The sequence below is a fragment of the Macrosteles quadrilineatus genome, unplaced genomic scaffold (genome assembly GCF_028750875.1).
Source record: "Macrosteles quadrilineatus isolate MER2022 unplaced genomic scaffold, UCM_ALF_1.0 Scaffold_3__2_contigs__length_128488019, whole genome shotgun sequence".
Taxonomy (NCBI): domain Eukaryota; kingdom Metazoa; phylum Arthropoda; class Insecta; order Hemiptera; family Cicadellidae; genus Macrosteles; species Macrosteles quadrilineatus.
The window spans coordinates 98,959,314-98,985,295 of NW_026542596.1; the positions used below are offsets into that span (position 1 = coordinate 98,959,314).

Consider the following 25,982-nt stretch of genomic DNA (forward strand, 5'->3'; position numbering starts at 1 on the left):
TAAAAATAATAATGGATATAGTTAACATATAGAAAACATAATCTATACAAAATGTATTTATCGTTTGGGCTGAACGTATCTGAAGTTGGGTTTGGATTTGTCGTTCTTGTTCAAGTTGTTGTAAAAGCCAAGCCCTCCACCTCCCGTCCTCTTACGTGGTCTTGAGTTCTTGGAGTTTAACACTTCTGTAAAAACTCATTAAGGAAAACTCACTGAGATTTATTAAACGTTCTTAGATCTAAAAACTTTAACAAAGTTTGGTAAACTGGTTGGGTTGCGTTACGTTGGTTGGGCTGAATTCTGAGCTACAGTTGATTAGACAGCAGCATATAGCATGTGTGACCATATGCATTATCCAGCTTCTGTTTTAACATTTCTCTAAACAATACTGTCCCTAAAAGGTATCACAAAATGGCATACTTCATAAACACATTTCTTTGAAACTACTTAGCTAACAGGATTTTACTAACGGCTGTGATTTCTTGTTAGCTAATTTTGGTGATGAATTTTCACGGAGATAACTTTTAAAGAGAAATCATTGGCTTGATCATCAACTGGACTAATGTCCGATCCAATTTAAATACCTGGCAAGATTTCTGGCATCCTAAACGTCAACAGTCTAACAGTCTGTCTAACCACTTTGTTACTGAAAGCTACCAAAAACATACAATTCAAATGTATACAACTGGAAACTGTTTCAAATCTGGCCGATGTCATCAACAATTACCAATGGTTATTCTGACTATTTGTGGTGAACAAAAGGATACGCAGATCAACAGCAGGAGGCACTGTGAAGCCGAAGGACTTGGCGACCATAGCCAGGTCCAGGGTGGCCACATCGAAGATGAGCTTCAGATGGTGGGAGTCGTAAGCTCTCACATACGCCTTAAATGCCTCCTTTGCGGACTGGTTCAAGAAGTAGTTCTTGGCAATCAGCTTCTCCAACTGAAACAGATAAAAGAATATTTTACTCTTAACGTCTTCAAATGCAAGAAAATTAAAATTAAGATCTACTGGACAGATGCAATCATAAAATACTAGTACTGTAACTGTTAAGGCTTTGACAAACCAAGATCGTTAACATTAAGGAAAGATGGAAAGAATATACATTTCCATGTTTTTATCAAATGCAACACAAAAGGGAATTTGACTAGAATGACTTCAAGTGGCTCTAAATAACTTAAATCATTGTCCAAACGTAATTACAAACGCTGATATGAGGCCAAAGATGGCCAGGATTTCATAATAAGAAAAGGTAAAATAAAGAAAAGGGAGTTTATATGGATTGGACATAGGAGGTATTGAGGAGGCCTAAAAAACCTGATTGTCTTCTGCAAACACCGCAAAACGTAATAGTTTCAGCGAGATAATTGTCACAGCAAAACGTAATCTTTTCCCACTATCGCAGCACTACAGGATCGTGAAAATCACAACATCATTATGTCCCATGATGCAACAAAACACGATAGTTTCCTACGATCAGAATAAAACGTGATATCCCGCGACTGCAGCACAACGCAAAATATATTATCTTTGACATACAACAACATTGAAAAATAACCAAAAGTTGTTAATACTTGGACGTTTGACCTAAGGCTATTGGAAAGTTTTCCTAATTTTCCGGTTCCATGCAGGATTCCTGTAATATTCAGAGTCCTGAAAATGTATTTATCAAGTTTATTTACAATATTAAGTTGGGCTGGCTACACCATGTCTCAACCAGTGCTACCGTTGCTTCCAGTAGCCAAGTTGTGGCCGTGGTAAGCCAAACGACTGTGACGGTGACAGAAACTACCTCCCGAGTTGTCATTTCCTGCCTGACTCCACCCTTCCTGCGTCTTCCCCTCCGCCCACCTTGACGTGAAATTAAATCAAGATAATCACCATTCCACCATCTATATGCTGATTGCTCTACTCTGTTGCTGTACTTTGCTCACTTCCATTATTTTCAATGCCACAAATTTTTCTTAAGAACAAGATTACCTATTCAATTGTAATATTTAAAATGTGTATTGTAAGATGTGTCATTTTATGTAGTTAGCTATATTTTATCTTACTGTATTTATTAACTGACTATGCTATAAACCTTAGCAGTTGTATGACTTTGTCAATAATTTGTGAAAATTCTAAGGACAATAAACACATTTCATTTCTGAAGTCTATATGCTTCATCTAAACACATTCTTATGTCACTTTCTACAAAAAACAGGCTCTGTATCTTTTTGTGATACATTGTAAGTTTTAAAAATATAGTTTATGGTTGGATCCAGATTAAAATTGTATACGAGCATATAAATTAGGCCTACTGTTTTATTCACCATTTCAATTTTAATAGCGATAGAAAACCTAATATTTTGAATTGAATAAATTAAAAGACATACCTCAAAGCAAACAATACAGTAGGCCTGTATGAGTATATTATGTTAAAGTACTTGGGGGTTCTTCAAGTGGTACACAGATTGTGTTTATGAGTTATTCTTGCAGTGTACATCAATGTTGATATCTACATAAAATTTAGTTCTTTATATTCTACTATTTCTAAGATTGTTGAATTGCTTTCAAAGTTAGTCTGATGTGCTATTATTGAAATGTAATAAATATCCCCACCAGATTTCAATTTATTCTATATTTTTCTAGTAAAATTTTGTTACGAGGTGGTTAAATTTTAAAAAAGGTCAGTTTATTTGTGCCTTGAATTCAGTGGACAGTTTGCCAAAACATGCTGTAGTTTTATTACACAATATTTCAATCGAGTTTCATTTTGTAATCGTAATAATTTTAAACGTAATTTAAAAATTATATACACTTGATTCTTCATCAATTTAGGGTTTTGTAAAGTAAAAAAATTTAAATAAGAGTAAAATTCAAATAGTTTAAACAATATTCTTTATCCTCACACCAAGTGTGCATTTATACAACATAGTTGCAGCATGTAAACCTAATTAATGCCGTTTGTAATCCTGTCCACCTCTGCATCTGCACGGCTAGTGGCTACAAATACTCTACATCCCTGTAGCTGTGACTGGACAGATTACACCATAAAACACCATAAACCTGTCACACGGAGGTAATTGGGAGACTCAGGTGTCTTGACATACGGCTTCCTGCTGCATTACACTTACACTGCATGGTCAAATAATGCACACATAAATCTGGGTGACTCAACTCGTCTATTTAGGCAGACTTATAATACAACAGATCGGGTTTTATATCATTTTGATATTAGCGAATTTCTTATATAGTGTATAAGCTATTACTGTACGTCTCGTGGTAAGAGGTGGACCCAGGAGCAATTTAATTTTTTTGTTTGAAGTCCCCAGGAGAACAAAAACACCATTTGTTCAAATTCATATATGTGTGTCCATTAGCGTGATAGCTTAGGTAAAAATCACCTTATTTTAAAGAAATTTGGTACAAATATGTAAATTTACATTCAAACATTATTCAAACAAATCCAAAGAACCATCATGATCAAACTATGGGAATGGGGTAAAAATTGAATTTTTCCATTTTTGTCCCCCCCCCCAAACATGAAATTTTACAACTTCTTTTTATCAAAATTTGTAGAGGTTAAAAAAAAACAAAAAATGTTTTACATCAATGTGTTGTAAAATTTAAGGTTACGGATATACTTCCCAAAAAATGCACATTTAAAATCCCATGTTATTCTTATGGATAAAAAGTTTAAGGTAATTAAAGCAGGAAACTGTTTTATTAAGATTATTTATAGATATATTTTGATAAATTCATTTATTTTATACAATATTTTTCCTTCCCTGTACCAGCCGACTTAAGTATTCGTTAAAATGAATGTTATTTAAATACAAAATAAATCTGACAATTCTCAACATAATCAAACCTTATTATGTACTAATTATTAAAACACAATTTCAACACACACACAATATCACAATTTCAACGGGTAATGTAAATGTAACGCTTTGCACTTAAAGCTTGAAAATTAAAACTACGAAAGAGAATGATTCATTATATAACATCACTTTAATAAAGTGATGACATAAACGAGTTGCCATCAGCTGTTTTGAACTAGAGACATATATTACAAGCCTAATGAAGGACTGCCGGTTTCTTGACTCAAAACTGCAATTAAGGTCATAAAAAAATGCCCATTAAGTTTTTTACCAAACATGTAACTATTTTTCAGTCAATCATTTTTTGAAGCCACTTACAAATGGAACCAGGAAAATGGCCAGACTTTTTGGTCCTGGTTCATTAGGACCATCAGTTTACATCCTTACATGATATGTTCTGGGAAATGCAATATCTTTTATGGAAACTACTTTTTCTATGAAAAAAACTTACCTTAGAGACACTTCATTAATAATTGTTAATATGATTTTTCTTCAGATAAAGCAATTTTTAAGCAGCTTTCATGGTATACTCTACCCCAAGTTTGACACCAATATACTTTTTTCATATTAGATTGTTACCTGATTTAACATTACATAAGCACACCTGTGAGGTACAAATGAAGACATCAAGTGGTAAAAGCCGTAGAAGACTGCCTTACTGGGCCACTAATTGGCTGCAGCCAGCTAATGTAGGCGTCTCTATTGGTTGAATTGTTATTTATAGCTGAGTGTTTATGTTTCCTCAGATGGGCTGTAGGTGACGCCACTAAATCAACGTGTTGTAACATGCCAAAGGCGGGCTACAGGTTGTACTGAGGCAAGTGTCGTGTTCTGACATGTTTAGCCAAACAAGTTAGGTAATATTGTGGTAATTTAGTAAAAGGTTAATTGATTAATTAAAAAATCATAATGTGCAAACCGCAACGGTATTCACATACACATTTCAGATGGTTCTTATTGCTAGGGGAAAATATTTTATCATTCACAGCCCCGCTAGTCCTATACTGCAAAAGGAATAACCCTAGGTAAAAATAACCCCTATAAGATCACAAACATCTTTTCTTTTCTCACAAAAAAAACTTGAGTCAGAAAAAGATTCCTATGTTTGATATAGAATAATTTGAAACACTAATGGCAGTAAAAAGTTCAAAAAAATTAAATAATTATATTTTAACCGTTTTTCTTACTCCATTGAAGAGGGTTTCCTTAAGGGTGTTTGGTCAAAAATTTTCATGTCTGATTTTTTGTTATTGTTCATTGTACTAAAAATTAGAGATACAAATATATAAGAAATTTTTTTTATTTTGCATATTAAGCGAGATATGGAGCTTGAAAGTAGTGAATTTTTCATCTTTGGTACCAATTCACAGGGAGAATGGGTAATGCGATTCTCACCAAAATTGGCATTCAGGTGTGGAAAAATAAGATAATAATCACTGGCTACGTATTTCAAATTATAAATTTAAAATTTTTGTCTTTTATAATTTTTTTAAATTGAATTTTTTTTATTAAAAAATAGCTGTTTGTTTTTTGGGAAAATTTATATGTATGTTGGAATTTAAAAAAATGTGATATGTCAACTAGTTTGGGCTGTGAATTCGTACCTATGATGCCTTGCGCTTTCGGAGCACTACTTGGCTTGATCAGTTAATTGATTGATTTCAAATGTATTTTAGCTATGTTTTGAACAAATAAGAAAATCATAATCGGTTGTAGACAGTGACAACGGGGGGTTCTTACGATTAAAAAGAGAAGAAGAGTGTTTGGGGGACACCGCTACCACCATCTAATTCTGCATATTAGATTTAGTTACTTTTTTGCACTAAATGACTTGTTTTTATAAGATCAACAAACTAGTTCAGAGAGATTTTCTATTTTTTTTTTTTTTTTTTTGTTAAAAGTCACCAATGAGTAACCCACATTTTAACATTAAATCCCAAATATGAAACCCCGTTCATAGTTTGATCATGCAGATTGGCAAACTTGTTCAAATAAACATAATTTTTAACGTTCAGACCACTATTCCAACCCAAAAACACTCTCATACACTCATCTGTAATTTGGGTACCCGAGGCTGCACCATGTGCATTTCACAAATTTTGTCAGAGTTTCACAATTTCTGAGGTGATGCAACAGTGTTAAGTGCGAGGAGCTAAATGAGGCATGCCGCTGGACATGACACTTCCCCCCGGCATAACTGTCCGACACTTACCATCTCTCACTCAGTTTAATTATCCGATACATTGAATGTAAAATGTGTGAATCTTCACTGCTTCAAATAGATTGCTTTGAAATATCTATTTAAAAGTTAGTACCTACATACATTACCAAAAGTTTATAAATAAGAGTCGCCAAACTTAAAATGAAAATTGGTAACAGCCCCTTCATTTACTTTCTGGTAGCAGAGAGTCCTAAATTAATGGCTTATCAAACATATTTGTGGTTATTGATAAATTATTGTAATTAGTAGAGGGATACAAATCCAAAAAGGAAATAACATTGTCTCCTTCTGCATTATATCATTTAGTATCTTATGCAATTCCATTATTGTAGGCCTACTTTAGTCAATATCATAAACCGTAGAATCAGTAAAAAATTTAAAAGCTTAAAGCATTAACTTTTTTTATAAAATCACTTTGTTGTTTAGAAGATTTGTAAACTTGGCAAGGCCATGTTATATTATAAATAACAATACCGGTACATATGAAAAAAATGCCGTCAAACTAAAATTCTTTGTATTTGGCGTGGTTAAGGGAGCCACATATGAATGAATAATAGAGTAATCTAAGAACTAGTATTCTAGATTAGTTTAAAATTACCTGTTCTGTTAAGATCCGTGTTTACTAGTGACACTTTTATAGATTCAGATTTCTATAGAAATTTAAATCTTACATATATTTTTAATAGTTCTGTCCTATCTTGCAACACTGTCTAGGTGACATACGTATGTTTCTGGGACTTGTAAAAAATGAAGTGTGATCCAACCTGTCATGTAATCATTAATCAGAACCATTTCTGATTAATCCAGTGATCTAGAGGCGACTAATCATGAATCTGATTTCCGACCAACATGCAATAAAATTATATAGCCGTAAAATTTGTGCGGTTATACAATTTTTTAAATATGAATATTAGCTCTCTTTTTTTGCCCACACTTATTTTCATTAACGCCTCACCGTCCGTGTAAATTTTAATAACATGGCACAAGTTGCCATTTAAACCCTGTAAATTGTACTCAATGGCAGTATTTAGCAGCAATTTATTACTTTTTAATGCTTCTAAATAAGGCTTGCATTCTTCTTCACAGATTTCTGCTAAGAGTGCTGGTAAACAGCACAATTATTTTGACATAAATTTGCATGGATGATGCCAATGATTATCAGGGTATCAGGATATCAGGCTGATGTTAAGAGAGATGTAGATTGTATCTGGGGGCAACATTTAATGTGATTCTCCGACAGTCTTGTTAATTTGCATAATAACTACAGTTTAAAACTCTTAACACGTTATGTCTTCAACAGCAATAAAAAAGCTCAAATAGGCCCTTGAACCATAAACTAAAACAATATTAGCTACATATCAAGACAGAGCCATGCAAATGTGGCTTTTTTTATATGTTTTTAAACATGTAAAGAATATTTAGTGGAAAAACTTTTGATCCAAACAATAAAACCATTCTTAAGCCTAGTTTAATATTTTATGTGTGAATGGACCTTACTATAGCTTATTCTTAAAGTAGAAAAATTGTATTTCAATATTATAAAGGAAATGGCTAAATCCGTTTTCAAGAAGAAATTGAAGCAATTTAAATTTACTCAAATTACAAGTAATATAACTAAATTGTTTCCCAGTAGGTTGTACCATAGACAAAACATACCTATGGTTGTACCATCAACATTACAACGTATTAACATGTCAACCGATGTAAACTAAGCCTCGAGAGTGGAGACTCAGAGCTGAACAAATATTAAACCTATATTGGTAAATAGAACAAAACACAATCAACACGCGTTTACGGTTATTAACGTAGTTATATTAGCATAGGTTGCTGTAAATAACACACAGTAATAAGTTACGGTGTTTCTAGTAGTCAAAGAAGTTAACATCCGTGGTGTTTAGTACAGTAATGTTAAGTGGTTTCCGTTAATACAGAAGCAGTAAAACGTGTTTCACAAGCGACAATAAACTATTCTGAGTAGTGTGCCACTCGTGGTATAAATAATGCAGTTTCCGTAACTTCTCACATTACATTGTACAAAAAGATACTTTAGTCTGTACTGTGTGAGGAACTAAATTTATTGACTGCACCATTCTAGTAGAGTAGATTTTGTACATTAAATGTTTTCCTTCTTGTTTTCATATTCATACTAGCAGAGTACCCGTCCTTCGTACGGGGTAAACATATAAGTATAAATGCTTATTACAGTTATGGGAGAGGACAAGGTTTAAGAAAATTTGGTAGGTTGGAGCTCGTTCGCTGCGCTCACTTGCCTTCAGGTTTAGCTCGTTCGCTACGCTAACTCGCCTCCAGGTTGGAGTTCGTTCGCTACGCTCACTCACCTTTTGGTTGCAAATTAGCTGTTTTCATAAATAAAGAAAAATAACAGTGCTGCACCCTGTTGGTAAACCTATTAACTTTTTAATGCTATTGAACATCACATAATAAAATTGTTTAGTTGAACCAGCTGTTAAGATTCTTTAATTCCATTTAAATATTAGTACTCATAAGGTTAACATGGAAAACTACAGAGCCACAGGGGCAGAGCCCGAGAGGATTTTGAGATAAGAATATGCCTAAATGTTAATCGGGAATGTAAGCTATCACCATGCCAAATTTCAGCCCAATCCGTCCAGTGGTTTATGTGTGATTGAGCAACACACATACACACAAACTCACAAACTTTCAGATTTATAATATTAGTAAGATTAACATAAGGACCAGTGACGCACATATGTGACGGCTGGTTTCTATCCATAGTCTACCGTCGCATATATGTGTGAGTGTTCCAATGTTTTTAAAAAGCTTACATCTTTGTAACGGTCTATTTTAAGGCACTAAATTATCTGCAGTGGTCTACAGGGATGTCTGTCGCATATCTGCGTCGCTTGGTGCCGTCATACGATAGTTGGAAAAACTGTTCTTTACTTTGCTGCATCACTGTATGTATGTATGCTGCATTATCCCATGTAGCTTTTATATTTGTTCAATTTTATAAACTGTTCTTGAAAAATATGGTTATTATACCTACTTATTTTCACCTAAAAAGATAAACAAAAATGAACTTCTGCATGATTTGATTACATATACATATATTTCATGCAAATGTTTCGCATATCATGTTTCTAAAGAGATTTAGTTTAAATAAAATATTATTTAAGAATCAAAAGAAATAAGTAGAAAACAAGTAACAAAAAGTGTTCAAATATTACGCCATTGAAAGTTGTGTTACCGTATTTATATGGAAGGTATTATGTAACAGCTGTTGTTTTTTATTTTTTTTGTTTTATAAGGCTACAAAAGATGTGTTTTCTTACTCTCCCTGTAATATTAGACATTGACAAGGGATGTTATTTTCATTTGTACCGTTGGCAACATTGTGCAACAGATGTCATGTGGTTGTTTACGTTCTTGATGTTCAGACGTTTGTGTTTGTTTGTGTTCGTACTTTCAGGGGTAATAAGTCATTATAACTTAGTAACGGATTTATTATTATGTTTTATAAATGGGCAGAGTACAAACTCAAATATTACCCGTGCAAACGCCATTTAAAAAAAAAAAACTATTTTTATTTGATGACTGTGTTTTTTTTTTTTTTGGTGCATGGATAAATAATGCAAATATTTATTTTGAGAAAAATATTTTAGTATCATGTATGGTTTAAAAATTACAGCCATAAAAAATCTTCAAACTGAAATAACATAAAAACCAAGAAGGTAAACAAAACTACTGTGTTTTGCGTTTTATTTATAAAAAGCTCATTCAATTCTAACAAAACCAAATTTAAGAAAATCGGTAGATAAAGATCATTTACATGAGGAAGATAATTCATTTTTAAGATCAAAATCACTAAGATCAATTTATGAATTAATTGAATTCTGCCATTTTATGTGAAGTTATATGGTGTGAAGTTTCTTGAATTACTTGGGTAGGCTTGCGATATTTATAAGCTGTACTGAAATATGTCATTGTCCTTGTGATGGTTTCATCTAGATAATTTATTTTTATGTTCTGTTCTATTTCATTATACAATTTTATTTTTCGGTGTTTATTGAGAAACTTGGTAAAAGATTGGTTAGCAGGCATTACCTTTGAGGACGCAAGTTAAGTCTTCAGCGTATCTCTGGTAGAATAAAACTTTATCTCTATATATTTAGATGTTTTGTTCATTATGGGCGTTGTTTCTTCATAGTTTCAAAGTTGTTGAGAAATAATTCAGCTAATATGCTGGATAATGGTGAACCCTAATTGCCAACCCTTCTTTCTGGATGTAGTATCAAAGTGTAGTATGTAGCCTTTGGTATTCAAAGTAGTTTTGTTGCAATATTTTTTTTTTTATTCTTTGATTTAGTTTCGGCATAAGGTGTTTCAGCCAGCCTTTTTTTGAGTCTTGCAATCAATTTGTTGACAGGTGTGTTAGTGTACCTACATGTTTTCAACATCAAGATGATGCAAAAAATGTAGTTTGACCGGATGGACGGTCTAGAATTTTCAAGATTTAAAAATCTCGTTTGTTCGAGCGAGATTGAATTTGCTTCAATACTAAAAAAATTAAAATTACTAAGAATGCCTTCGCAACAGTTAACGCAACAACAACACGCTCCTGTATTGCGGATATTGCAGAGCCTTTCTGAAGGCGTTTTTTTTAACTGTGTACAACGGTAAAATAAGTTTATTCGGTAATTTTTTAATCTGTTATGACCCTTTCTATTTATACAGGATATAAAGATTTTTACTGTACCATTATCATCGAGATCAGAAGTCCCCCACCATACAAGCTACTAAAATTTTCTTTTGTCTCTTATAGACTGGTTTTTTTTTTGTGATATAGTTAGTTATGGTAACATACACATGTTACAGTTGTACATTTAGGATGTTTTATTTTCATTTTATTTTTCTATTATCTATTCCATAACTATTTAATAGATCCTGTAAGCTTTTGCTATTCTGTACACTTTTTTATATCGACCTTTGTAATAAATAATTAGTAATTGCACTTGTAATTAATTAGTAATGTTGTTTTAATACCGGTAGTACTTTATTGTTAATTATTAACCATTGTCAAACTGTGAAAACGAATAGTTCCCAATAGTAATGAGATACGAATATAATCTCCTCTCAAATTATGATGAGAAAAAATAATTTTGAACTTAATCCATTGTAGAACAGAAGGAATTAATGCGCTGCCTGCAGTGCCCTCTGTCGACAATGAATTTTACCGAGTTTTAAGACTTTCACTCTAATTGTTATAGAAAGAAAACCTTAGATAATAAATTAATAATTCTTTCATCATTTTGTTCAGAGTAAAATTGTCTACAAAAAAGTGGTAATTGGATAGTGAAAGTGTAAAACAAACAAAAATAAAATTATAAAGATAATAAAATTAAAAATTTAAAAAACAATAGTTAGGCCTACTGTTAAATTTGATTTACAAATTCCAAGATTAATCCAGACACCAAATGACACTACTGTTATGAAGTTCAATTGATTCCCTACGTAGAAAAATAACAAGTTGTTTACTTTTATAAGGAATAGCATTGAAAAAAATGTTTGTTTAACCTTACAGCAGCTGATTTTGGGTGATACCTGGTTACAATGGCAACAAACCTTGTTTGTTATTTGCAAAAATAAATGAGTAAATTTGCAAAACAAGAAGCAAGATATTTATAAACATTGTAAACGTAAGGAGAAACATAAAGGGGGAAAAATTATAATAATCAAACAACTAGTGGCGCTGCGTAGCGGTGACATGAGCAGCACTCGGAAGTCGGCCGCCGGGCATGCACTGGCCGTACGAATATCGCTCGTAAGTCGGCGCCAATGGGTTAACACTAATACCGAAACCCCACCTAGGCTAACGTTAACCGAAACCCTCGGCCTGTGAGACCCCGCTTAAAAATACACTAACGATGGGCTTCTGAGACGGGCATGTTATGAACAGACAACCCTGTCAAGGTCATGGCTCCCATTCAAAATGAACAAACAATATATCAATAGGTAGGGGAGGAAAAGGGGGGAAGGTATTAGGGGAATGGAATCTCCCAAGTAAACAGTGTTGCCAACATGCATTTTTGAAAATTCCCGTGGGCCTGTCAGACCAGGGTTTCGGTATTAGTGCAGGGTGTCTACCAGATTTCTCAAATGGAATTCCCGACTTTTTCCCGACTTTTCATTACCATTTTTATATAAATCCCGACCAAAAACTCGGTCCATTCTCCATGTTACTACACCTTTTTCCGTCTCGCGGTCACGGTACCTTCGTCAACATAGGTTGTCACTTACGACCCAGCGAAATCACTGACGATCGAAACGTATCACATGCCAAGAAAATCCCGTATTAAATGTAGGGGTGTGTGAAGCAGCAAAACATTTCAACTCAAAGCAACGATTCGATTTTAAAAAAATGTTGATGTAACTCGATTCGAAGCAACATGGAATCTTTCTATTCATACTTCTCAGTGGAGTGAAATATCTGTTTTCAATCATACATTAGAAGAACCAGGATTTCTGGAAATATCAGTGAGCTTCTTGCCTATTTCATAATTTTTACTTGCAGCATCATGTTGTTAAGTATGTTACCTATTTTATTTTATTCATTTTATATATAAAGATATGTTTGGGTGTAAACAAATAAAAACCTTTGTAAGATTTAAATACTGAATCTTTCAATTGGTTTACATTGATAAAATAAGAGGATAGAATCAGAACTACAAGGTATACATAACTTCTTGTATGGCGAAGCAATGTCTCAGTGTATGCCATGCACTTGGATGGTAATAACTTGTATGGCTAAGCAATGTCTCAGTGTATGCCATGTACTTGGATGGTAATAACTTGTATGGCTAAGCAATGTCTCAGTGTATGCCATGGACTTGGATGGTAATAACTTGTATGGCTAAGCAATGTCTCAGTGTATGCCATGTACTTGGATGGCAATAACCTGTATGGCTAAGCAATGTCTCAGTGTATGCCATGTACTTGGATGGTAATAACTTGTATGGCTAAGCAATGTCTCAGTGTATGCCATGTACTTGGATGGTAATAACTTGTATGGCTAAGCAATGTCTCAGTGTATGCCATATACTTGGATGGTAATAACTTGTATGGCTAAGCAATGTCTCAGTGTATGCCATGTACTTGGATGGTAATAACTTGTATGGCTAAGCAATGTCTCAGTGTAAGCCATGTACTTGGATGTTAATAACTTGTATGGCTAAGCAATGTCTCAGTGTATGCCATGTACTTGGATGGTAATAACTTGTATGGCTAAGCAATGTCTCAGTGTATGCCATGTACTTGGATGGTAATAACTTGTATGGCTAAGCAATGTCTCAGTGTATGCCATATACTTGGATGGTAATAACTTGTATGGCTAAGCAATGTCTCAGTGTATGCCATGTACTTGGATGGTAATAACTTGTATGGCTAAGCAATGTCTCAGTGTAAGCCATGTACTTGGATGTTAATAACTTGTATGGCTAAGCAATGTCTCAGTGTATGCCATGTACTTGGATGGTAATAACTTGTATGGCTAAGCAATGTCTCAGTGTATGCCATGTACTTGGATGGTAATAACTTGTATGGCTAAGCAATGTCTCAGTGTATGCCATATACTTGGATGGTAATAACTTGTATGGCTAAGCAATGTCTCAGTGTATGCCATGTACTTGGATGGTAATAACTTGTATGGCTAAGCAATGTCTCAGTGTAAGCCATGTACTTGGATGTTAATAACTTGTATGGCTAAGCAATGTCTCAGTGTATGCCGTGTACTTGGATGGTAATAACTTGTATGGCTAAGGCTAAGCAATGTCTCAGTGTATGCCATGTACTTGGATGGCAATAACCTGTATGGCTAAGCAATGTCTCAGTGTATGCCATGTACTTGGATGGCAATAACCTGTATGGCTAAGCAATGTCTCAGTGTATGCCATGTACTTGGATGGTAATAACTTGTATGGCTAAGCAATGTCTCAGTGTATGCCATGTACTTGGATGGCAATAACCTGTATGGCTAAGCAATGTCTCAGTGTATGCCATGTACTTGGATGGTAATAACTTGTATGGCTAAGCAATGTCTCAGTGTATGCCATGTACTTGGATGGTAATAACTTGTATGGCTAAGCAATGTCTCAGTGTATGCCGGATGGTAATAACTTGTATGGCTAAGCAATGTCTCAGTGTATGCCATGTACTTGGATGGTAATAACTTGTATGGCTAAGCAATGTCTCAGTGTAAGCCATGTACTTGGATGTTAATAACTTGTATGGCTAAGCAATGTCTCAGTGTATGCCATGTACTTGGATGGTAATAACTTGTATGGCTAAGCAATGTCTCAGTGTATGCCATGTACTTGGATGGTAATAACTTGTATGGCTAAGCAATGTCTCAGTGTATGCCATATACTTGGATGGTAATAACTTGTATGGCTAAGCAATGTCTCAGTGTATGCCATGTACTTGGATGGTAATAACTTGTATGGCTAAGCAATGTCTCAGTGTAAGCCATGTACTTGGATGTTAATAACTTGTATGGCTAAGCAATGTCTCAGTGTATGCCGTGTACTTGGATGGTAATAACTTGTATGGCTAAGGCTAAGCAATGTCTCAGTGTATGCCATGTACTTGGATGGCAATAACCTGTATGGCTAAGCAATGTCTCAGTGTATGCCGTGTACTTGGATGGTAATAACTTGTATGGCTAAGGCTAAGCAATGTCTCAGTGTATTCCATGTACTTGGATGGCAATAACCTGTATGGCTAAGCAATGTCTCAGTGTATGCCATGTACTTGGATGGCAATAACCTGTATGGCTAAGCAATGTCTCAGTGTATGCCATGTACTTGGATGGTAATAACTTGTATGGCTAAGCAATGTCTCATCTCAATGAAAAGCTTATATAATTAATGTCAATCATTTGAATAATGTCAATAAGTTATATGGGTACTGATAGTCAAAGTAACATTATCAATGTAACAGTCAACTACGTATATGGATACTGATTCAATGACGTATAGACACTGATTCAAAAAGTTATTTGGATAATGATTCAATAACGTATATGGATACTGATTCAATACCGTATATAGATACTGATTCCATAACGTATGGATGCTGATTCAAAAACGTATATTATGGACACTGAATGCCCATGATTCAAATCGTTATTTTGATCATCACTGAATCGAATTGGAATTCCGATGCATTTTCGTTTCATCCCCCACCCCTCAAATGTAATCCCGTCCCAATGATCAGGAATATAAGATCCAGAACATTTTTTTAAAGTTTTGGGACCCGTTCATCCCTAATTTTGAAAGGTTAGATTATTCCCGACTTTCGGCCGAAATCCATGACTTTTTCACGACTTTTCCCGACCTTTCAAAATCCCCGACTTTTTCCCGAATTTCCCGGAATTCCCGACTGGTAGACACCCTGTAGTGTTAAAATCCAGTCTCGTACATCCCTACCTTATACCCAAGAATATTGTAAGATAAAGTAACACTTTCTATCAATATAAATCAATATCCAGAAGTAAACAAATTCTGACACAGCTATTGTGGGACTAACCTGCAGCTGGATGTCAGCAATCTTTTTCCATGAGAACTCAAACTCGTTGAGAGGTATCCGAGCCTGTTTGAGGTACCTTAGGAATCCGAGTTCCTCTGGTCGGAGTATCAACAGTGCGTGACCTTTACCGCCCTGTCCTCTGGCTGTACGACCCACACGGTGAATGTACTCCTGCAAACATCACACGTAGTTAATTAATTAATCTTCTAAACTCGAGGGATTATTCGGTTATTTTATTACTATTTTCTAATTTGTTTCTTTCACTTAGCACAAAGTATCCTACAGTAATTTATTTGTAGACACACACATGACAGTAGGCCTAGAGATAACCAAATTGCCTAATTTGATGTGTAACTCACAAAGAAGGAAGAAGTCTTTTATTTGTACATTGAGAGATTAAATAGAGCTTGAAGAGTAACAGATAGAATCCTTGCAATTGTGCCCAATATCAATATCCTGAAACTTAAGTTAATATAAGAAGGTAGAAAAAATGTTTTGCTTAAAGTTGAAGGAAAATCAAGTGACTGATTGGGAGTTTTATAGAAAACCATTAGAGAGCTTGTTTTTCTGAGAAAATTGAGTCCAGGAACAGATAAAACCAGGTAACATATACACAAAAGGTCACAAACATAATGCAGCTATTTTTTCAGTGTTAAAGAGTACTTTTTCTTACTCTTTAAAGAATTCTTGAATTCATGCGTGATATGTGACCTTTTATGCCTATGGTGTATCTAATAGCTTCTTAACCCTAGTTTTCTCATGTCTAACTATAAATTAGGGATGAATTAGGGGAAAAATTAGGGAAATTTCAGGACATTTTGGGGAAAAAAATATTCCCGATTTTCGGAACGGGATTACATTAGATTCGGGGCGGGATTTGATCCGATCGTTGGCGATATAGTCTCTTTGCGAGTGATGATGACGCCGCTATCTCGAAAGATGTTCAAGACAGTTACGCGAAAGTAGGAGGCGAAGTCGTTGCGACCATCGCACCGTGACCGCGAGTCATATATCACAAATGCTAAAAATTGATTTTGTTTGTCTTGTTTGGCAACTGCAATAGGCTACATTTTTTAATGCACAGGAAAAAATCCAGGTCTCGTCCCGTCCTGAAAATCGGGAAGGAAATAAAAATCTTGTCCCGTCCCAAACTAAAAATCCAATCCCGCCCATCCATACTATAAATTAAATCGTAAACTGTATATGGATGTTTTCTTCACCTTGGGGTCGTCAGGAGGGTCAAACTGTACGATCCAGTCTACATCAGGAATGTCTAGACCTCTTGCTGCTACATCAGTACACAGCAGAATACCTTCCGAGGCATTGCAGAACTGGAAGAATGTCGTCGTACGTTTCATCTGCTTCTGCTTACCCTGTTGGCAACAGTTCACTGGTCTAAAATTCAGAATCAGTGGTGCAAAGAACAAAGAAATAACTATAAATAAAATAAATCCTACTGTGGCAAACCGTGCCAAAATCTTGATCTACCTACAAAATTGTTTAACTAGAATAAATAAACTGTTAATAAAACTTGACTCAATCGAGGCAAGAAGTAAATCAAAGATAGTTGGCAGAAACTGATGGCATTTCCAACCAAGGAAGGATGTCTTTCCATTGTTTTCAAAAATGGAATTTCTTCTTAGCTCAAATTTCTTCCTCTGTTGAAAAATGCTGCCAATGACAACAAATTATTCTACTTAGATTGACAATCCTGGTTTCTCGAAACCTCTAATACTAAGACATAAACATTTTGTTAAATAATTTTCTATTTAATTAGGTAATCTCCACAGTTACGTTTCCTGTTAATTCCTCGGAGGAACCAGTGTGCCAAAGGAACCACATGTATAAAAAATCTAAATTGTTTGTTGAAAGACGTTTTTATAGCAGAGAAGAAAAAATAAAGTAAGCAATATTGCAGACATTATGATTGTCCACTGAGTAGTTTCAATTGATTTTTTGTCTAATAACAGTAAGATAACTCTTTTAAGTAAAAATATATTAGCGAATCTATAAACAAACTACAGTAGTAGCAGGTATCTATTTATGAAATTATGAATCTGTGGTGTAATTGTGTACATCTGTGGTCTCAGATGGGTATGGCTTAAATTCCAGTTACATTCAAATAGGTATCAAGAATAGATTCAGGTACTGGTAATGTAATCAGACTCGAGAATTCAATTTTACAGTATACTGGTGTTGTCAAAATTTTTAAATTTTTTTAATTGACACGTTCCTACTTATTGGTGATGTTTGTGCATATTAAAGTGTTTCTTGTTCAAGATGAAGTCTTTCCCACTTAGGTAAGCCTGGTATACCAACAACACTCCTCAACACCTATGCTTATGTGCCCTATTTTACATAATTGTTCGCTTACATGGATACACATGCAGTTTAGATCTATGAAGTTAAGCAGCTCGTGGTGGAACTGCACTGAGAGGCAAGAGCTGAAGAAAACCATCACTTTCTTCTTGCGGTTCTTCTTCAAGAAGGTGAAGAGGAGGAGGAATCGCTTCTCTGAGGGGCAGATGACGTAGCCTAAACCAAACAAATATAGCTGTAGAGAGACTAGATAACACCCCTTCTGACTTGCCCTTATTTGTTAGGGATTATCCCTTCTACTTTGGTCAGCTCAATTTCCTACGGATTGTCAAGATTTTTTAATAAACTGGGGTGGATTTTTAAATCACTAACCGTTACAATGCAGCTATTTAATTTAACTATATTTAAATTGAAGTTAATTAAATAGTTTGTAACCTATTAGATGAATAGAATGTTGAGTGTTATTTAAAACCTAAAGTTAGACCAATGTAAAAATTAGGACAGAACATTTTGCTAGAGTACAGGCCCACCTTGCTCCAGCCCATCCACAGTAGCCATGTCAGTTTTGTCCTCCACTCCCACGTACACAGGCTCCTTCTTGAGGGCCAGTCTGGTGAGGGCCTCTGTCTTGTCTGTGGTCGTGGCACTGAACAGCATCGTCTGTCGTCTCTCTGTACAACAATCATGAATTAGTTTAGCAAAAAAGTTTAAAGTTGTTGTATAGTTGTTTAAACTAATCAAATAGTGATCCATACACAATTTTAAAAAAAAATCTGTCTTCAGTTTACAGGTCTGCGAGTTCCTAATATTTTCAGAATCGGTTGGACAAACAATTGACCTGAGGGATTGATTCTGACTAGAAATAAATCTTGCAGACCCTGCTTAAATTTTAGCCAATTTCTATCAAATTGAATGCCTATGGTGGATGTACACAAAAACATCTTTTATACTCTTTATTAATCCCTTAATTTTAACGTGTTTTGACTTTTCTGTCCACCAAAAGACATAACAACAGCAAAACTCATTAGGCTTTTAAAAAACTGCATTATAGTAAAACCTTTGACTATTGATACGTAAAACTAATGATGTTAGAAACATTATTAAGAGGGTTTCAAATATCTACACTTTTTCTCTATGTATATTTCATAAAACTAAAATAGGTGAAGCTGATACGAAAACCAAACTAAGTGCAAAACCAATATCTATTAAAAATGTTTAACTAGGGTAGGTACTCACTTGGTAACAGATTGATGATCTGTTTCATGTCCTCCTCAAATCCGATCTGCAATATTCTGTCAGCCTCGTCTATCACCAGACATTGCAGATTCTTGTACAGGAAGTCTGGAGTGTTCTGTAGGTGATCCAACAGTCTGCCAGGAGTTGCCACAATTATGTTTATACCTTTGGCCAGTTTCTGTGCCTCGGTGGCTCTGTTGGCTCCTCCCATGATGAGACCATAAGTGTGGTAGTGATGAGCCATCAACTCCTTCAACACTCCAAATGTCTGCATGGACAACTCCCTAGTGGGTGAGATAATCAGACAACCCACACCTGGAAACAATATAAACTAAATGCTAACTTCAGCATTAACAAGTTACTTTAGGTCTATTCAGTACCAACTTGCATTGTAGCTGTAGGTCGTTGGCATCAAAACAAAACCAGAAATATACAGTAGGTTTTGCTGGACTTGATGAAAATAACTTGACATGTGATATCAAAAGTTGTGGCTCTGAAAAATTTCAGCTCAAACTATAATTGATAATTTATGTTCGGTAATAGATTTACTAACAAAATATTGTTAGAGCTGAGAAATAATTTTAAAAAAGTAAATAGACCTAACTAGCCTATAAAAAATTTGTTGTGGTTGAGGATCAAACTGACAAAATTATTCTATTTAAAGAATGCACATTTTTATCACCCTTAATTGTACCTGTATCGATTGGTGACCACCTAAGTTGATAAAAAAAATTATAAAAATACAAGAAGAGGCAGTTTCACTCACCATTCCTCGGCATGAACTTGAGCTTGTAGATGAGTTCTATGGCGGGTATGAGGAACGCCAGTGTCTTGCCGGAGCCAGTCTTGGCGCGTGCGACTATGTCTCGGCCCTCCAGCAGCGGGGGGATGGACTTGGCTTGTATCTCAGTCATGTTGGTGAACCCCATCTCCTCCACAGCCTTGAGAGTCTGCTCACATACATGGCCTTGCAGTGTAGAGAAGGAGCTGTCCTTCAGTAGATCCAAGGACAGCGATGAGCCAGGCACTGGACATCAGGTAAACATTAAACCTAGTGATTGTATTTGCATTGTATGTATAATATTTGGCATTTCATTTTACACTGCTGAGAAAAATAACACTTGAAGCTCGTTGGTCTTGGGAGCTCTCTACACTTGCAAGAAACATTCATTAATTTTTAGACTTAGGCCTACTAACCTAATTTTTTGATCCTCAACAGTACAGAATTACCAAGAGCTAAACATAGAAATTATTACGAGAACAAAAATGACCACTAAAGAAGTAAGCTATCACTTTGGGTATCAGGCCATTTTTCTGCGTTTGCCTGTCGTGGTTGCACGCCTGATCTCAGGCAACCATTCAAAAAATCTACCGAACGCATTCCAACTCTGTTGAATGTCCCCAAAATGTTTAGGTAGCCTACATATAGTATTAGAAAATCTGTACTGATGAAATTGCAACATTTAACATTTTGGAATCATAATCTAATATAAACATTAAACAATTTAGAGTATCAACACAGAGTTTAAAAAAATATGCAATGTTATTTATAATGTTTAGCTTTGAGTACTTACACAGCAAATTGTTTTCATCGGCCTTTTCTTTTTTACTGGAACTTTCTTGTGGTTGACTTTCTCTACTGATACTTGCATCACTTTCCGAGAGAGTTTTCTTCTTCTTTTTCTTTTTATTTTTCATCTGTTTAGAATCTGAAATCATATGGTAAATTGTTTGGAAAGTAGATTAATATTAATTGTATTTATTGCAATATAGGTTAGAATATATGTTAGAACGGATTATCGTGTGTGTATACCACATGACTTTGCTTGTCTGAATAATTAATTTTTCATTACATTTGATTGTTGAATCTTAGCACTTAAATTACTTAAGGTAAAACACTGACCGAATTACAAGGTATATGATCAGGCTGAAACTGTATTTTAGCTCAATATTTAGTTGCAAATTTTTAGTTCTAATTGTGGTTACAAACTAGACCTATCTGTTACAAGTAAGTGACCTATTCATAACAGATTGATTGATATTATAAACAAATTAATATTCCTACTACTCAGTTATATGAGGACCCCTCATCAAAAGGGAACTTCTTTTTAGGTTAGAATTTATCTTAGGCATGATTGTTCTAATGTTCTCTATGAAATAATGGACATGATCACTCTGATAGATGAAGAAACTATACCTACTGTACATAGAATACCCAAGAAAATTAACAACCAATCGCTGCTAAAACCCATATAGTTGTCTATCACATTATATTATTATATGGTATGTAATGGGATGAGATAATCAATGTCTCGATTCTGTCTTTTCAGTTTATTTAGTCAGGACCATATTTATTACAAGCCCAATGATCATGGTCCGCTGGATCCAAGTTTTTTTAAACCATCAAAAAGCTACAAAAATGTGTCCGTTTTACCAAATCTCCAGTGTTTGATTGTAATACAAGCAATATAACCAGTCACCAATTTGTTAGGATATTCAGTTTCAAATTAACGTGAAAGAGTTGACTAGCTTTAAAGTTTAAAATTTGTCAAAGCAAGTTTAATAACCTTATATTTATATACAGTTGAATTCAAGTAGCCAATTGTTATAATATCTACCTGGACCACTGCTGCTCTCGACTGAACCATTAAGGGAGTTTTCTGGAATACTTTCACTGTCTTCTTCGTCACTAACATCATTTTGGTTGCTTGAACTAATTTTAAGCTTCTTCTTCTTTTTTTCTGAAAATTTTGGTAGTCAATTAGCGTTACACTGTGAATAAAATAAAAGCCCAGACAATTCTAGATTTTTGATTAGAAATTAGCAGTTAAAACCATCAACCAAGTGCATGATTTCCCTCTTAATTGTCAATCTATTTCTTCTTGTTTCAGCTCTAACTAGGCCTATTATAAGAGTAGACAAACTTGTATTGCATATATCATTCTTCTTTGTATTAGTTCTATGCACAACTTCGTTGTTAGATGAGCAGTTTTAATTCCAGGAATATCCAAAAGGTTTGAGAGGTTTCCCTAAGGCGGTTAGGGAGGAAGGAAATCTGGTAATGAGCTCAGTAATTCCCCAAATCGCAGTTGCCACTGTCGCTTCTAACATGGTGATTAATATGTGGGGCATGGTGTGGACTGGCCTATTCCTACACTGAAGGCAATCTAAAAAAATAAAGGTAACTTAGGCCTACCTATCTTCTGGTCAAGGGAAATAAGATATGAACTTGGAAAAAATGCAACAAATATGCTCAAGTAGTATCAAAACTCTCAAAAATTACATAATTTTGATGCTCAAACTGAATTAGTTACTTAGTACGGTATGTTAACTTTTATTTCAATGTGACAAGTTTATTACAATTTTTGAAATTTGTCTTCTTCTCAAGTATTACCGGACTATCGCATACCTTATTTAGTCAAAGATATAACTTAATTTTAAGACAATTTCAAATTTCCATTTTTGTCAGACGTGAACTTACCGTGAAAACTTACCAGTACCTAGTTTTAATTCCTTCATTTACCTACATTGCTACTAGTGTGAAAATTATAAAAGATAAAATGATTTTTTTTTTATATCATCTAACCTTTAGAAATAGGCCTACAGTAAAATACGGTTCTATTTACTTTTTACACCTTGAACTTGGTCTCCCTTTCTTTTGTTGCTATTTTCAATTTTAGGTGATGTGATTTGACTTTTTCCTCCCACGACTGCATCTGACTTCACACCAATCACACCATTTTGTACATCTGTAAAACAAAATTTTAAAGAAGAAATTTTAAATAATAGCAAAGCAGCAAAATCAACTAACTTAGGCTTAAGAAACTTTTACAATATTATTAGGCTACACACTGATTCCTGGTCTCTCACCTCCTTGAAAGCTCCTAAAAAGGCCACTCCTAGGGTTTAGATTACAGTCAGAAATCACTGAATATAGATATTTTATAACATTGACACAGATGCATTGAGTTTACAAACCACATCATTTCAAAGGTTTTCCCACCACCAACAGGATGCAACCATGATTTACATTACATACATAGGCTATAGGATAATTAATGTTTTAATATGCTTTACCTCTGAAGCCTTAATTCAGCATTAGCCTACTTTAATGTCTAGTAAAATAAAAAAAGAAGTTGTGTGCGGAAGGGACAGGTTCCATTCCTGGCACATTCACTACACTTTTAAAATTTACTTATTATCATTAAAAGTTGAGATGGGGACACCGCCTGAGCTGTTTGTGTATTTTAACCCAAATATGAGTTGAGGACGAGTGTAGAATCATTGAATATTCGATACTGAAAGTAGAGACATCCCATCTATAGGCCTAGGGACCAGCTGCCACCAATTTTTTTATTAAAAAAGAAAATAGTTAATGCCCTAGTGTCTAAAATTCTATTTCTGCCTTATTTTTTGTTGCTTACTAAGTTGATGGGTTGTAACAGTTGCTAGGGGCCTAGCTCACAATAACTTAGGTCATTTGAATAACTTAGTTTAACTTGGTAACTTTGGTAATCTGTCGGTGGCTCACATCAGGTAATAGGGTGGGGGGCGACAGGGATTTTGCCCTGGGGCGTCTTGAGCGACGGGAATTCCTTGGCGTTTATGAAGCGCCACACACAGGACTGGGTGAGGCAGGGCACGTCAAAAAGACGCCCCTGGGCACCCGCAGGGCAAAATGAGAAGTTCTCCAAAATTAGGCTCAGAGGAAAGTCGCTGCCGGCATGCACGGTCATGTGATTTATTCCCTAATGGGCTAATTTTGATAAGGATTATTTTGCAACTAAAATAATTTACATTATATGACTGTAGCAATTTATACAACCAAATATTACACATTTTATGGGGGCTAAACTTTTTACTTTACATGCCCTGCCTCGTTCCGTGTGTGACAGCAGCGGGACAGGGCAAGTCAGGCGTCTCATCATGCCCTGCCCCGCCCGGTTCTGTGTGTGGCCGGCCTTAAACTGGCAACAACTTTAAGACGGGGATGAAATAGTTGTAACAATAGTCAATGTAGGCCTAGAATGTTACTGACTAAGATCAGCTGTTTAATTAGCCAGGATATTTTATTTGAAGGCCAATAGGAACAGCTGGGTCCAGTTTTGAATCATCAAAAGGCTTCTGACTCTTCTCTGGAACGATCTAGCAAACTTTTGATTGCTAGGCGGGCACTATTAAACAATCAGCAAGGTACCCAGATAAGAAACTATCGATCTTGTTATGTTGATATGAAAGCATTTGCTTACAATATTTACGATTGGACTAGGCCTACACTTACAAGATTGATTAGGTAGGAGTAGGCTACCTGGTTGATTCAACGATAAATAATTATAACTAGGCCTATTACCATACTTAGTTACCAGTTAACCCTTTGAGTGCCAACGTCCGGGGAACCGGACGTTTTTAAAACGAGCCAAAAGTGCCGACGTCCGGCCGACCGGACGTTTTTAGAACGAGCCAAAAGTGCCAACGTCCGGCTGACCGGACGTTTCGTAATGATCGAACAGTTGTCATAACAACCGAATGGATACTCGGATTTTTTAACCCATATTAACATTGAGTCGAAAGTTACTAGATGCGATACATCGATTCGATTTATACGAAATTTTAACCTAAAAATCGCCAGATCGCGCTCGGCATTTTTAGCGCGACCTTCGGGAAAAATCATCGGCATTTTTTGAGCGTTACTTTTATTTCTCGCCTGGCACTCTAAGGGTTTTAAAATGAGGTCAGCTGGATCCAGTATCAAACCATCAAAAGAGCTTTAAAACTCTTCTCAAAATCGAACCAGCGGCCTTTTGATTTCTGGGGGTAGGCCTAGTACCTACTATATTTTATATTTATTTATTTATTATTTATTTTTTTATATTTATTGTATTTATAACCACTCAGCTAGGGATGCGCATCGATAGCCGATGTTTTTGAAACATCGATGTTCGTTGTTTTGTACATCGATGGTAGATTACCGAATCGATGATTTTGGACAAGTAATGAAATGTCAAATGTTTTCCATGACTGAATTGTAACTTAGTAGATTTAAGTTAATAGCTTTTCAGTCCATAGAGCAGACGAAACACTGATAAAAACTACATTTTAGCCCCGAAAACATCAATGTTTTCGCGGCGATGAAAAGTTACTATCGATGGTTGACCTATCGATGTTCATCCCTACACTCAGCTAGGCCTACCCTACTTTATGAAATACTTAAATACTTATATATTTTTGGTAATCAGCTCTCAGAAAACCACGAGAGAATATTTTTCATCTTATATTTTTTGTACAAAGTTAGGTCTTTTTAATTCCAACATTGATACACCTAGGGAAGCACATGGTAAGCAGTTAACACCTAGTTTACAGTATACGTACTTGTTTCATTTTTACAAGCTTCTTGTTTTAGTTTTAATAACTTAAGTTTCCGCTTTTCGTTCCTTTTTATTTTCTGCATCAAAACCCGATCTTGTAGAGACATTTCTTGATTACATGTATTTCGGCAGGATTTAGGAAGCAAGCAATTCAAAATATAACCTCAATCTCAATTCACTTCACTAGTAAAAAATAACAATTCTGAATCTGAATCTGACAAATAAGTTTGAGGGAGGGCATTACATTACTCTCATTCCGAGTTGCATTCCGGACAGGCTCACGGGAGCCATCCGTGACGTCATATTGATGGTCCGTAGATCTATGACGTCATAAGTTTTACTAAATTTTCAAATTAAGAAGAATTATAAAATTAAACCGTCATATTATAACCTAACCAACCAAAC

The 25,982-nt window shown here is 35.1% G+C and overlaps 1 protein-coding gene across 1 annotated transcript; it reads right to left on the reverse strand.

The window, feature by feature from the left end:
- Positions 1-25,751, reverse strand: LOC128988953 (probable ATP-dependent RNA helicase pitchoune). The gene is made up of 12 exons (XM_054410746.1): positions 25,582-25,751; positions 22,839-22,961; positions 21,831-21,953; positions 20,787-20,921; positions 19,979-20,239; positions 19,213-19,527; positions 18,507-18,647; positions 18,032-18,192; positions 16,878-17,030; positions 15,658-15,828; positions 768-945; positions 1-185 (listed from the first exon to the last, which is right to left on the reverse strand). Exons 1-12 carry the CDS (start codon positions 25,682-25,684, stop codon positions 58-60), a joined length of 1,992 nt encoding a protein of 663 aa, XP_054266721.1. The 5' UTR covers positions 25,685-25,751; the 3' UTR covers positions 1-57.
- Between the last annotated feature and the right edge of the window lie 231 nt (positions 25,752-25,982).